This window comes from Tympanuchus pallidicinctus, unplaced genomic scaffold, assembly GCF_026119805.1.
Source record: "Tympanuchus pallidicinctus isolate F22 unplaced genomic scaffold, pur_lepc_1.0 scaffold3, whole genome shotgun sequence".
Lineage (NCBI taxonomy): Eukaryota > Metazoa > Chordata > Aves > Galliformes > Phasianidae > Tympanuchus > Tympanuchus pallidicinctus.
Window position 1 is genome coordinate 58,762,245 of NW_026294747.1, and position 13,993 is coordinate 58,776,237.

A 13,993-nucleotide genomic window follows, 5' to 3' on the forward strand; every position below is an offset into this window, starting at 1 on the left:
GGGGACGGATGGGAGCCCATCAAGACTTTATAGACACAGATTAAAGGGAGGACAGGGACAGATGACGTAGCGGGGGATCTACAGGCCAACCAACCAGGATGACCACGTGGATGAAACCTTCTCATGGGCAGACAGGAACAGCTGCATGCTGTGATTCTATGAACACGGCCTGTGTTGAGAAGGAGCACAATGCTCATCTCGTTCCAACCCCCCGCTGCGTGCAGGTTCACCAACCAGCAGCCCAGGCTGCCCAGAGCCACATCCAGCCAGGCCTTGAATGCCTCCAGGGATGGGGCATCCACAGCCTCCTTGGGCAGCCTGCCCGAGTTGTGGGCAGAGATTGGCTTGGTAGAGTAAGAGCTACGGTATCTGTATCTATGAGTTAACACAGAAGAAATGCTTTGGGGCTTTTTTTGGCCTACCTCTTCATGAGATTCACTTCTAATAGTCTCAACACCCCTGTCACAAGATGATCTACTGCGTCCAGTTCTGGGCTCCCCAGTACAAATAAGACAGGGATCTCTTGGAAAGAGTCCAGCGGAGGGCCACGAAGATGGTGAAGGGCCTGGAGCATCTCTGCTATGAGGAAAGGCTGAGTGAACTGGGTCTGTTCAGCCTTGAGAAAAGAAGACTGAGAGGGGACCTGATCCAGGTCTATAAATATCTAAGGTGTGGGGGGCAGAATGGTGAGGCCAGACTGTTTTCAGTGGTGAGTGGAGACAGGACAAGGAGAAACGGCTGGAAACTGCAGCATAGGAAGTTCCGCACAAACATGCGCAAGAACTTCTTTACAGTGAGGTGACGGAGCACTGGAACAGGCTGCCCAGGGAGGTGGTGGAGTCTCCTTCTCTGCAGATGTTCAAGACCTGCCTGGATGCCTACCTGTGCGACCTGGTGTAGGGAACCTGCTTTGGCAGGGGGGTTGGACTCGATGAGCTCTGGAGGTCCCTTAAAACCCCTACAATTCTGTGATCTTTATACCTTTCAGAAGAAAGCCATCTCGAGCTGATGGAAAAAAGCTGGTAGCAATTGGACAGATGCATGCAATGAATACAGGGATGGTTCGGAACGATTAACAGAGCAATGCAAAGCAGCTGAGCAACTTTCAGAAAAAAACAGTAGCAACAGCTTCCATACCCGGCCTCACCATTCTGAGATCCCATCTGGTTCACCCAGCACTTGTAAATATCCACTGGATCCGTTCTGACGTTGAGCGATTCGTCCTCAATTATCTCCTTCACAACTGGGGCCAAGATCTGCCTCAGTGCGTTCTGACCACGGGCACCACGGTTGAAAGAGCGCATCTCAAAAATACAGAGGAAACAAAGGGACTTCTACACAGGCACAACTATTTCCTTTCAGTATTTAAACAAGTAAGCAATCAGCAACAAAAGCCATTCACAGCATGCCGCTATGGGAAATCCAGCAGCAGAGAATAAAGCATAGACATGCACTTTCCTGAACTACTACTCCAAAAAAAGATAATAATAATTAAACAAACCTTTTAGGCGTTACCTGTTGGAGGGCACATACCATCCTCACACTTAAAAACATCAAAAAAGGCATGACTGCCTCCAACATTACATGTATTTGCTATTCCTAGCAAGTTGTGAAGCTCCGTATCAGCCAGAAGTCATAAACACCAAACTCCTAAGTGGCAATCAACTCAATTATGCCGACAGACAGCCAGAATCCTTAAGCCTGACAGCCAGGAAAAAACCCAAACCAGACAGCATCTGATTTTCAGCCTCCTCATCAGTTTTGGAAAACAGTGACCTTCGCGTCAGCTTCACTCTGGCCTGTAAAGCCCAAGCTCGCAGTCTGTGCCAAGTCCTTCTTACTAGACAGCAGAGAACTTAGATGGGAATGAATCTTAGGAAAGCACTGCAGTAGATCAAAAACAGTGCCTCCCTGAGCAAGAAAGCACTGGCTAAAGAAAAATGGCTTTAATCCTAAAGAACAAAGGTAATTCCTCCTCCTTCCAGGTTACAGAAAGGACTGACGTGAAACAGCATGAGCAGAAGGCAGGGACAGGTCAGCATTATCAGCTAATGAGCACGGGACATCACACAACAACAGCTGCAATTTTAGCAGCGGCCCAAACTCAGGCAACAGCAAGGCTGTGTCCTATGCTACAACGTACTTGATCTCTTCCTGCAATGCTGTTTGCAACAGCCGCAACAGCAGAGATTCCTCTCTCTGACTGGATGCGTAGTTATGCAGCGTGAAGATGGCTGAATCCATGAACTCTGTGGGGTTGTTTTGAGGCATCTGCAAAAGCAGCTTGGCCAAGTACGTTGGAGTAGTCTAAAACAAGAAGAAAAAGTACTTAGTGCACGTGTATAATCAATGACTATTAAGATGTTGTCATTATGAAATAAACAAGAGAGTTTGACAAAGCAGACTAAGCTAACAAAAGGAGAATAAATAGAAGGCTTACCCCTATCCTGGGCTCACTTACAAAACTCCAGCAGAGCAGATCTCCAGACGAGATCCTTCCCCACTGGCAGCCAGCTCTTAAACAGGTCTAGGAGGGCTGTAGCCAGGCTGCACCCCTTCCAGCAGCACAGCTGCATTGCCTTCACCTGTGCTCCTCTGCCTGACTCACTGCTAGCCTCAGGTGATCAATCAGAGGTTCAGGCCATGACTCAGCAGTTCCCATACAGCACGTGTCCACAAAAGCCAACACCACAAAGACAGACAGCGCCTCAACACCGCAGTGCAGAAGTACAGACTGTTCCAATACACGTAAGCATCTATGACAAGAGCAGTGAATGAAAAGCTGCATACCTCAAGTAGAAAAGATGCTGATAGGCTTCCAGCTTTTCCCTCTCCTCTTTGCTCCAAGCTTGCAAACCTCCCTTTTGCTCGTTCAGCGTCACCACGTCACAGAGCTGTTCCTTGTTCTCCTTGCTAAGATTTTTGCTATGAGAAACAACATCCTGCAAAGAACACAGAGGGACAGATTCCACATTTAAATAACACGCAATATGGGAAAAAGCTGCACGATAGCACTTCCTTTTGTGTGGATAAGGCAGTCAAGGTACATCAGGAGATCATGAAGTGAAACATTATCTGTTGTAGCAGCGATTTCTGTCTTGTCCCCACATTCCAGAATTGGGTGAGAACCTACAAGGACTAATTGCTTTGAGCAGGGACTACTGTCACAGCTGGTAGCGTTCTGAAGATGCTTGAAAATGCCTTTCTTTCTCAACTGTGCTTGAAGCCCCAAGCCCTGTTTCCATTTTGCTGACTCCCTGCCTCCACTGCTCTGATAACGATGATACTTTTTGCTGCCAGCATCAGCCCAAGAGCTGGAGCCTCCTTTGGAACTGAACTTCACTGCTGCCATGGTTCAGATTTTACACAAGGTCAAGCCTAGCGCCACGCTATTCAGGACCAAAGGAAAAGGTGACTGTAACTTCAGCTTGAGTTAAAAAAAGGCACCGCTGTATCAGCAACGTTGTTCTTGTGTGCAATCAATCGTCAGCAAAGTGACTGAGGGGGCTTCCATCAGCCAACCAACACCAAGCAGTCTGAGCACATTTCCTGCTCCAAAATCACCTCCCCCTCTGATACAGCACACAAAACGTGAGAAGAAATTAAGGTGTGCAAGTCCATGACTCACGTAACCACAAGTGAACAGACAAACAGTTCTCAGAGCCTTCAAGCATACCATCTATTGCTTTCCCTTGGTCCCCAGTGGGTTTTTTTCTGGTGCTTTGTTTTTAAAACACTTGAAGCCTTGATGTTTCTGCTGCAGTTCTCTTTCTAGGGATACATAGTAATAAGTGGAACAGTTAGGAACTTACTGGGAGGAAAACCTGTAACTCGGGGGGAAATACTTCCCACTGCATCTGAGTAAGTGAGATCCAGGCTCAGAAGGTCCTCATGCTAACTGCCACTGGCCTCAATTCACTCTGCTCGTCTCCCAGCACTGCATTTCCTACCTGCAGTGTCATTCTGTTCTTCACTAGCAGTCCAATCTTGAGGTCCATGAGATTGAGGTCATTTTCAAGCTGTTGATTAGATCGGATCAAGGTCACAGCTTCCTCACACAGTTTCACTAGCTCCAGCTCCTCCTGAAAATCTGGGTCCGATCGAGCAAGTGAACCAATTTCCCAACCACAGCCGTAGGTGGGTTTTCAGCATTAACTAAAAACAAGAGACAAAACAGCAGAGGACAGGAAACAAATTAATGCATGTGTTACCTCTGTGCAGACAGCATGTCAAGCAGCAGCCAGTCCAGGGTCAAATTAACACCAATGGGCTTGAATAACTCCTGACAGCATCCGGAACTTCTGGCATGGAATAAATCACGACAGAAGTCAACGCTATAGGATGAAGTCAGTATCAGCTTAGGGGAGTCCACCTTGCTGAACTTACCCCAAAGATCAGCGCTCCTATTTCCCAGCAGCAAAAGTACTACCGTGAACCAACTTTGCACAGAATCACAGAATGTCAGGAATTGGAAGGGACCTCCAAAGATCACCTCGTCCAATCCCCCTGCTGGGGCAGGATCACCTAGATTAGGGCACACAGGAACATGTCCACGTAGCTGCTGAATGTCTCCACAGGAGATCCCACAACCTCTTTGGGCAGCCCATCCCAGTGTTCTGTTACCCTTGCCGTGAAGAAGTTGTTCCTCTTATTTATGTGGGACCCCCTATGCTCCAGCTTGCACACATTGCCCCTTGTCCTATCACTGGATGCCACTGAGAAGAGCTTGCCTTCATCCTCCTCACGCTCACTATTCACACATTTATAAACATCAACGAGGTCACCCCTCAGTCTCCTCCAAGCTAAAGAGACCCAGCTTTCTCAGCCTTTCCTCACAGGGAGATGCTCCACTCATCAGGGCAGAGTAGAGGGGAAAGAGCACCTCTCCACCTCCTATCCCTACTCTTCCTCATACACCCCACGATGCCCTCTTGGCCACGAGAGCACAGTGCTGGCTCATGCTCCTCCTACCGCCCACCAGGATCCCCTGATCCCTTTCTCCTACGCTGCTCTCCAACAGCTCAGCCCCCAACCTATACTGGTACTCAGGTTGCTCTTGCCCAGATGCAAGACTCCACACCTGCCCTTGTTCTTTCTCATTCCGTTTCTCCCCACCCAACTCTCCAGGTCTCGCTGGAAGGCAGCACAGCCTTTTGCTGTGTCAGCCACTCTGCCCAGTTTTGTGTCAGCCGGGAGAAATGAGGGCTTCAACTTGGATCAGCTCCTTCTTTCCATCACTGTTGTTATGCGGCAGGCTAACAGCTGAACCGCAGCCATTTGTGCTTCCCAACAGCTCTCCATTGGTGGAAGCACACAGCCCAGCATCACTACATGCTCTGGCTCTGCTCGGTTGACAAGAGCACGAATCACCTATAAAAGAATGAACAGGGGTTGGTGTCAAACTCTCCCAGGCTGAATTACAAAAGTGGTTCTTGATCAGGGGAGAACTGAAGGTGTCAGGTATGGGCTGGAACGCTAGAAGGGCAATCAAGCCCAGTGACAGCATGCATTCTATGTTGCTGGAAAGCAGAGCTTTGGAAGCAGGATTTGCACTCTTACCTGCCAGCACTACGACTTGCATTTCTGCAGGCTCCCTGGCATTGCACTGCAGTTGGCGTTTGGCCACAGAAGATGGTTTTCCCAGGCTGAAACAGGAACACCAACAGCCAGCTGCTGATTCCTTCAAGGAACGGACGCTGCCGGAGGGGAGAGGTGCTAGGGAGCAGCCAAGGCATCACAGTGCATCCAAAAGCCCTGAAAGGCATCACAAAGCCACCGCCAGGAAGCTTGGGGTCACCACGAGCAGAATCCAAGATGATAGAGATTATTTGCTACCGTACCAACTGGGACCTGCAGACATCCCAAAGCCAGACAGAATGGGAAATAACCCAGAGCTCTGCTTCGTGCACCCTGCAGCCTCAGCGTTGCCAGCAGAGGTGCCTTGCTGTGTGCCGCATTCATCCCAGTCCTCGTGAATGAAGACTCCACAGGCACTCAAGGCGTTGAGTGAGTATAAGTGCGCTTTTATTATCAAAGGAAAACACAGGAGGGCGTGAGAGGTCCAGGTAAAGATGGGAATCGTCCTCTCTTGGATGGAAAGATCACGTAGAGAGTGGCTCAGAGCTCTCAGAGATGCTGCACGGTGCCTGGGACTGGAGGCCTGATTGTACGCCCCCCTCCAAGAGGCTCTGCTGCTCCTCCTCGCTGATGCTGACCTGCTCCTGCACAGAGGTGTTGCTGTCCGGGCACTCGGACTGTACTTGGGCTGGGCTGCACTGCAAAGGTGCCGGGTCACAGTCCAGGCTGGTGACTGCGGTGCCTGGTGGGCACAGGTCAGCATCTTCAGCACAGCCGGGAGAAATGAGGGCTTCAACTTGGATGAGCTCCCTCTCTCCATCACTGTTGTTACGTGCAAGGCTGTCACGTGATCCGCAGCCATTTGTGCTTCCCAAGAGCTCTCCATTGGTGGAAGCACACAGCCCAGCTTCGCTACTTTCTCCAGCTCTTCTGGGTGGACAAGGGCTCAGTTCATCTAGGAAGGATACACAGGGGGTTAGTGCCAAACTTTCACAAGCTGAATTACAAAAGGGGTTCTTGATCAGGGGAGAACTAAAGGTGTTAGGTATGGGTTGGAATGCTGGAAGTAGATACAAGCCCACTGACAGCAAGAATTCTACGTTGCTGAAAAGCAAGGCGTTGAAAGCTGGATTTGCACCCTTACCTGCCAGCACTACGATTTCTGTTTCTGAGGGCTCCCTGGGATGGTGCTGTGGCTGGCGTTTGGCCCCAGACGATGGTTTCCCCAGGCTGAAGCAGGAACACCAACAGCCAGCTGGTGATTCCTTTATCTTGCTGGGTGGACTTGGTCTGGAGAGAGAAAACAGGGAATGGTGTGAGTTGTGCGTGGCGCAGGGTGAGGGAAGAGCTGCACTGAGCTCGTGCCAACAGTTGCTTGTTCCTAGCACCGCCTGGTTCCTGCTGAAACACAGCTTAGAAACTCGCTCCATTTCAAGCAGTTGAGGATGGTTCCATTCCTATAGCTCAGCCCTGAAGTCTTGCTGGCTAAATTCCCCTCAACTGTGTCAAGCAAGATGCAGAGCATGTGAGGTCCACAGGCTCCACACCTGTACAGGACAGCATCAAAGGGTGGCTTTGATTGAGTAGGCAGGCATAACTGCTGGCTGAGCAATTGCACAGCCATAAAGGAACTTCAAAAGCATCTCTGACTCTGACACTGACAGCTCATCAGCCCATTTCACTGCCATGTCTAGTTTCTAGTGTCAGCAGGTCTGACCAACAGCTCTGCGTAGAGGAGAACCACAACTGGATTCAGGCACGAGGCTCTGAAATCTGGAAAACCCCAACCTTTCCAGGTACAGCCAGCACAGGCCAGGGTAGACGTCAGCGTGGCTTTGTGCATCTCGTCACTGCCTGCCCAGCAAGGAAGGAACGGCACCGTTGTGAGGCTAAACTGAGCCCGGCGGGCAACTCAATGTTAGTTGAATCTCACAGTCCAAAGGGAGGGGAGATTCACTGCAACACTTCAGGCACCATTCATTAAATCTAATTTCCACAAGTTTAGGCACTAGAAATAATGGAGACAGAACAAACACAACCCACCCAAACAGTGATGATAGCTGCTGGAAAACAAAGTCCTCTTTACCTTTCAGGTGGAAAGTCGATGACTGTGTGGAATTTCCCCCGTACAGCTGTGGGGCCTTCTTCCACCTCTATGTCCCTGCTCTCTGTCACAGCGACAGGAGAGCTGCTGTGGCCTCGCCTCCGTGCCTGCGCCTCCTCCAGGCTGAGCAGCTCTGTGGCAGGAGAAGACGCCTGCACAGACTGGGGCCCTGAGAGAGAACTGTGCCCTGGAAGGGAAAACCACAGGTGAGAGCCAGGATCAGAAAGCGGCAGCACAGCCATCGCAGGTCTGGGGGAGCTGCTGTGTTTTCCTCAGACTTGCTTAACCGAGCCACTGGAAGAAGAGCAGCTCAAAACAACCATGTGCTCAGAGGTGTGTCTATGGCAAAGGACGCAGTCATCATTAAGAGCAGCTCCCTGTATCGAAACAGGCAAACAAAAACCCTAGAAAATGGGGGCAGGGAACTGAGAAAGCTCCGCTGCCACACGTTAATCAAGCTTCACCTGCTTGCAAAACATCATAATGACAGTGATGGTTTTTTCTCCTTGTCAAGTTTGGGCTTGCACATTCTCAGCATCCAGCAACTGGACGCCAGATTCCAATCTAAGCCCAGAAGTCTGCTGTTCCCTCGACAGGAAAAGTGTATTTCAAAGGACTTGGAAAAGGCCTGCATTTGATCCAGGTGTCTGACCAAGATAAAGCTAATGGAGGAAGACACTCACCTGCTCCATCTGCAATGTCCGATCCGGATGTGGAGCAGAAGAGGACGTCTGTGTGGTCGATGATGAATTCCACCACAGCCGACTGCGTCTGCAGTTCCGTGCAGGCAGCTCTCCCGCTGGCGCAGGCAGACTCGCTCTGCTGTGATCTGTAGAAAAGGCAGGTTTTAGAAGTCATTCAGCCAAGATCGCTTCCCCAGGTCTGAATTACTGCAGACCAAAGCTGTCACATTTGTTCTCAGGAGACTTCCGCGGCGGGCATATAAGAGATGCCACTGAAGAAGTTCTCCTGTCTGATCAAGGACACACCAGTCCCATCTAAACAAGAGAGCAGCAATGCTCAGCTAGAAATTGTGCCCACGCGGGGTTGGAGAACAGTCCAGGCTCCTGCTCTGCTGTCAGCCACTCACTGCACATTTTACAGGAGAAGAGCACATGTGGTGCAGAAGAAGGGAGGACTGCTTTATTCTACTGGAGAACAGATGTAAGCGTTCTGTTGAAACGGAAAAAGAAGTTTACCTTAGGAGGTTTGGAGCCCACACAATGGCTAAGTTCTTAGCATGCATGTTGGTGACAGAGCTGTTTGCAGCAAGACAGGCCAAGTGTCTCATCAGGAACACCAGGGTCCTGGGAAACAAGAGAGGCAAATGTTCAGCACCAGCCAGCATGCCGTGCTGCCACTCACAAAGCAAACCTCAATTCACACTAGTTGTTATTACTGCTACTGATGCTGAAGATGAAGTAGATCCAACTTGACCAAGTGCCACGCTGCAGCACCCAGCACCAGCACAGCACAGCCACAGCCATCAGCTGCACCAAGCCTACCCCCGTGCCCAGGAACTGACCCAATAAATTAACCCCGTAAATTAAACCGGTGCAGCCTTCAACCGCTTCAACATACCCAGGCATCGTGTTGCTCACGTGAGACAAAGCCTGGAATCGCACCATTGCCCTCTGAAGTGCAGCAGGGCTGAGCTCAGCAGGCTGAGGGCAGCACTGACCTGTAGTGAGGAGCGGGCAGCTGCTGGATGACGTCCCGCATTCTGACCAGCCGCTCCTCCTCTGTAGTGGCACCAACAGCATCCTGGAAAAGGGCAGAAAGGGATTGAGACACAAATCAGGCGAGATACCTGCCGCAGGGTCGGGAACCATGGGCACAGCGCGCTGCTGGTCAGCACTGAGAAAGATTTTAGGCCTCCCCAGAGGCATCTGGCAAACATAGCGGCACGCAGCTGGTGCCACCACGGCCAAGGAGTCCAAGCACCGGGCCGGTTTACAGCCTGGTTGGGCAGCTCAGCTCCTCGCAGGGGGCATTCATCTCCAAGTACGCTTGGCTATTAATCCCCTTCCTGTTCCAGAAATAGCTGGGGAATAGCAAAATCAAACAAACAAACAAACAACACAGGAATTCTCGCAAGCACTGTGAATATGGAAATAACCACCTCCTGGGGCCACCAGAAGCGGCATCAGCACGATGCAGGATGTGGCAAAGACATGCGAGTAAACCCCAAGGGGCTAACAGAAGAAGGGCCTCAGAGCTGGGGCACTGCTGCAGCCATCTCCCAAGAGGCCCAGCAAAGAGGGAAAGGAAAGGCGTTGCCTTGTGCTTACCGAGAACTTGTCGTACAGCTGGTCGGTCAGCAGGGGGGTCGGGAGCTCCCTGAAGTACATTTTGCAGAGGGAGCTCGCGCTGTGAACGTCGCGGACGGTTAGCTCAGGAACTTGCTCAGACTCAAATTCCTGGCTGCAGAGAAGGACACGAAAGCGGTTGAGAAAGAGGAAAGCAAGTCAAAAGCCACACCCAATGCAATCAAGAGTTGGAAGGGCTTCCTGATGTACAGGAGAACACAAACACTCGGCCACCAGCACCACGTCAGCCGTGCTGGATGGGATGCTCCCAAAGGAGACCTTTTCTCTGTGCTAAGGCGTTGCCCGCAGGCCTCTGAACGCCCGCAACAGGGCACGTGCCCCTGCTGGCAGCTGTGTCTGTCAGTCGCAGCACTCTTACCGCAGTCTCTGGACGTTGGACGCCACGCCGGACAGGCGGTATATCCCCTGCACCACGCCATGCTGCTCGATGAACTCGGCGCAGCTCTGGAGGACCTGGGGGACTAAAGAACACGTGCCGGCGGTTACTGGAGCTCCTTAGTCAAGTCCTGCCTCAGGCTGCGCTCCCGTCACATCCCATCCACTAAGCCCAGCCGGGCTTGGCTGAAGCAAATACAAACGTGCTTGTCTCTTGGGAGCATTAGCCTCACTTCATCTTTCAGCCATCAACTCCCATTCCCCGTTTCTCCACTGGTATCAACCTGCCCCTTGCTACATACCATCTCCCCTTCATCGTTAGGTTCTCAAACAGGGAAGCTCTCAGGAATGGGCTGTCCCTTACCATCACGACCAGAGTGAAGAAGATGCTCTCCCAGGTCACGGCCGAACACCCTCTCCTTCTCCACCTCCCGCTCTTTCCGTTGCTTTGGGCGGGCCTTCACCACGGAACGAAGGAAGGTGAGGAGCTTGCCGCGCTTCTTTGGCACTGCACAACAAAAGGAAGAAACCAGTTCATCTCAGGTTTGGCTCCGTTGGACGAGGCCGAGCACAACACCTTCTACAGAGCACCTCAAAACGGGAAGAACATGATGAGCAAGTGCGTACCAAAATGGATTTTCCCCAACCCTGGATGAGTCCAAGGCCAGACTGGATGGGGCCCTGGGCAGCCTGGTCCAGTCCCACTTTAAACGTGGAGCTTGGTTGGCAGCCCAGCTTGAGGCAAGGGGGCTTGGAGCTTGATGATCCTCGAGCTCCCTTCCACGCCAAGCCATTCTACAAGGATTCTAGGATTTCCCCAACTCCAGTCATAAAACACAGGAGGACTGGGCCAAATCTCTGCACGTTCTGATGGAGTTGAATGCACTCCTCTTGCTTAGCTTGCTCAACCTGGGCATTAAGGACCCTCTTGAAAAGCCACGTTCTGATCAAGCGTGTCACTAGCACAACCAGACCTCTATCTGTCCACCAGGGACGCTGGCTGTTCTCAGCCTCGTACGGACTTGCCGGAGAACTGCCTTGGCCTTCCCTCATTCTCACTGCCTACAAAACACCAGCCATACGCCCCGTGCTATGCAGGAAGGATTATCAGCACAGAGGATAAGGGGGGAAGGATAAGGGAGGTATTAAACATGGAACACACCCAAAAAAGACTCCATTTTGCTTCCCTGCACCATCAAATGTCTCATCGTACCTGGCTTTGGCACTGAATTGATGAGAGACTCCGGGATTTTTCCGTTAATGAGCTCCACACACTCACCAGGGAAAAATCCAACCTGTAACAAGAGGAAGAAGAGACGTGCAATACTGAAGGCAGCGTTTCTCAGGCCTGAACTGTTCAAACATCACCTTTTCCTCATCACGTGCCTGCCGGATGCTCCGTAAGACAATCCAACCAAAAAATGGCCTGCTTAAAGTTAATAATTATTCCAAATTGGCAGGCAAATATCCATAAAACTGTGTATGGAGCGGGGAAAGGACAAGTATGCTATGCACCCCTAAATCTCAAGCGTGCCCGAAGGGAAAGACTTCATACAGAAGCTATATATTATGATAGATTGATGCAGCTAGATCTGAGTTGGCACAGCCTATGAACTTTCTGCTTGCTGACTGAGATGCAGCTGCCATCCCCAGCTCTGAGCTACCCAGAATTCTGCAGCCAGCAGCAGCAGCAAGCACGCAGAGGCTCTGTTACCCTGCCTCATCTCAGCTGACAGGCAGCGACTTCCTAAAAGACGCTGACTTCACCTTCTGCATGGGTGCAAGCACAAGTGCTCAGAGACACTGAAACACGTGTCCTAGCTGCTGCATTTCCAAAGGTGCGGTTCAGTGGCCGTGACCTGATGCACGCTGTGAGGGCTCTTCTTTCTAAGTTAACTGAGGAGGCAGTTTCCTACAAAGACCAACTTTCAGCTCTGGCCTAAGCCCACAGCAAAAGGGAAAGTCCTCTGACACCAGCACAAGGAAACCATTTTCCATGTGGAGCCATGCTGTGCAGGCAGGGCAGCTCTAAGCTGAGATTCCTGCCTCGACCGAAGTTGCGCTCTCACGTCTGAAGCTTGGGCCTACCTGAAAGCCGTGCTTGCCTCTCCAGCGGGGGCTCAGCTCCTGAGGCGGCATCTCGATGACGCACACGAGGTCTCCCACCTGCAAGAGATTGCAACGTCAATCCCAGCTTCAGCACGGCTGGGAGGAAAGCGCAGCTCAAATGACTGCATTCTTCTGCACTGCCCAATATCGTCAAGCTTGAGAGCCATTGCACCAGTGCAGCTCTTCAGGCATTTGCAGTCATACAACTGAACGTGCAAGTAGAAGAGTCACTCCAATACACAACATACAGAATTCAGCTGTTCAGTATGAAATGGTTCTCAGAAGCAGTAGGCTCTTTGCCAAAGGGAGAGCTCCAATTAAACCGCAGGCATAAGTCAGCCAAACAGATCCTGAACAGATCTGCACACTCCATACACTGCTCTGCCATTGCTCAGAGACCAGGCTACCACACTGGGCAGTAGCTCTTGGATCACAAGATTCCAATGCCAAATAGAGCCATAGTTTAGAGATGGCTGAACTCCTCCCTGCATCCAACCCAGTGCAAGTCTAATCTGGAGCCGCATCTTCTGAGCTTCACCTCACCCAACATTCGGAAGGTGTCTGAGAATATTCCTGAGAGCTTCACACGTTATACTCTTCTGTACAGGACAACAAGGAACGCCTTTAACTGCTTACCTCCAAGGAGAGTTCACCCGGTGCCTGGGCAACGTATCTCTTAATAACGTGGGCAGCAGCAATAGCTGGGATATTAAGAGATGACTCCTCACGGACCAGCAGGGGCTTCCCGTTGTTCTCAGCCTGAAACAGAGAGCACAGGCCACGGTGAGGAGCTGAGGGCAAACGAGGAGGATTTCAGGCTGAGGAGCATGTCAGCAGAGAAAGCTGCAGGAAGTGCACTCCGTCCTTATCATGGGCACACAAGAAGGAACGGCAAGGCTAAGAACATGCCCGCAGCAAGGAAAGAAAGCCTTGAAGGCAGCTTTTCAGTGACACCGATAGAGCCGCAAGGATTCGCTCTCTTGAAAAGCAGGAGAGCACATCTGCAGCTCACTCTGCTGGCTCAAATCAGGGAACAAAGACCAATCAGAGCTCCACACTCTACCTCCATCCGTGTCATGCCAGGCTCACAGCTGATCTCGCTGCACGCGATGCCCATCACAGCAGGCACGACAAGCTGGAATGAAAAGAAACACGCTCATATTTTCTCTCTTCACACACCACACTATTGAGAGACTTCTTCAGAACTACCCTTGGCTATCCTCTGGCACAGGCGGGTGCTCTAGAAGAACCCACTCTGTTCACTCCGTTCAAATGGGACAGCTCATTAGGCATTTGACCAAGCAGCTGTCCCTCTGCTAGCAGATGGGGACTGGCACAAAGCAGCAGATGCATTCGCCCAGGGCGCTCTGACAGCGCAGCAGCAGGGCAGTGAGAGGAATCATTGCTGCAGGTGCATCTGCTCCCCGGCCACAGCTCCCAGCAGCCTCACCACCGGCACCTGCTGCAGCCCCGCACATCAAGGATTTCCTCTGCTTGC

The 13,993-nt window shown here is 51.3% G+C and overlaps 1 protein-coding gene and 1 long non-coding RNA gene across 3 annotated transcripts; both read right to left on the bottom strand.

Annotated features, from left to right (window-relative positions):
- Window positions 1-2,723: 2,723 nt before the first annotated feature.
- LOC128087272 (uncharacterized) lies at window positions 2,724-5,229 on the bottom strand. Of its 2 annotated transcripts, none has more exons than XR_008209738.1 (4): window positions 5,081-5,229; window positions 4,387-4,524; window positions 3,951-4,301; window positions 2,724-2,942 (listed from the first exon to the last, which is right to left on the bottom strand). It is a non-coding gene; the product is annotated as an uncharacterized LOC128087272 (long non-coding RNA). The 2 variants fall into 2 exon arrangements; XR_008209739.1 differs by lacking the exon at window positions 2,724-2,942 and adding an exon at window positions 3,703-3,771.
- An 872-nt stretch (window positions 5,230-6,101) lies between these two features.
- Window positions 6,102-13,630, bottom strand: LOC128085210 (rho GTPase-activating protein 32-like). Its single transcript, XM_052692296.1, has 13 exons — window positions 13,559-13,630; window positions 13,132-13,254; window positions 12,475-12,552; window positions 11,600-11,681; window positions 10,751-10,894; window positions 10,370-10,472; window positions 9,973-10,105; window positions 9,363-9,445; window positions 8,881-8,988; window positions 8,365-8,510; window positions 7,664-7,868; window positions 6,722-6,867; window positions 6,102-6,532 (listed from the first exon to the last, which is right to left on the bottom strand). The coding sequence occupies exons 1-13, from the start codon at window positions 13,610-13,612 to the stop codon at window positions 6,102-6,104; spliced, it is 1,836 nt and encodes a 611-aa protein (XP_052548256.1). The 5' UTR covers window positions 13,613-13,630.
- Window positions 13,631-13,993: the final 363 nt, after the last annotated feature.

Coding starts and splice junctions, on each gene's coding strand:
- LOC128085210 (XM_052692296.1), bottom strand. CDS start 13,612: ATGGGCATCGCGTGCAGCGAGATCAGCTGTGAGCCTGGCATGACACGG. Junction 10,895..11,599: donor CAATTCAGTGCCAAAGCCAG/GTACGATGAGAC, acceptor TTTGTTGTGCAG/TGCCAAAGAAGCGCGGCAAG. Junction 6,533..6,721: donor AGAAATCGTAGTGCTGGCAG/GTAAGGGTGCAA, acceptor TATCCTTCCTAG/ATGAACTGAGCCCTTGTCCA.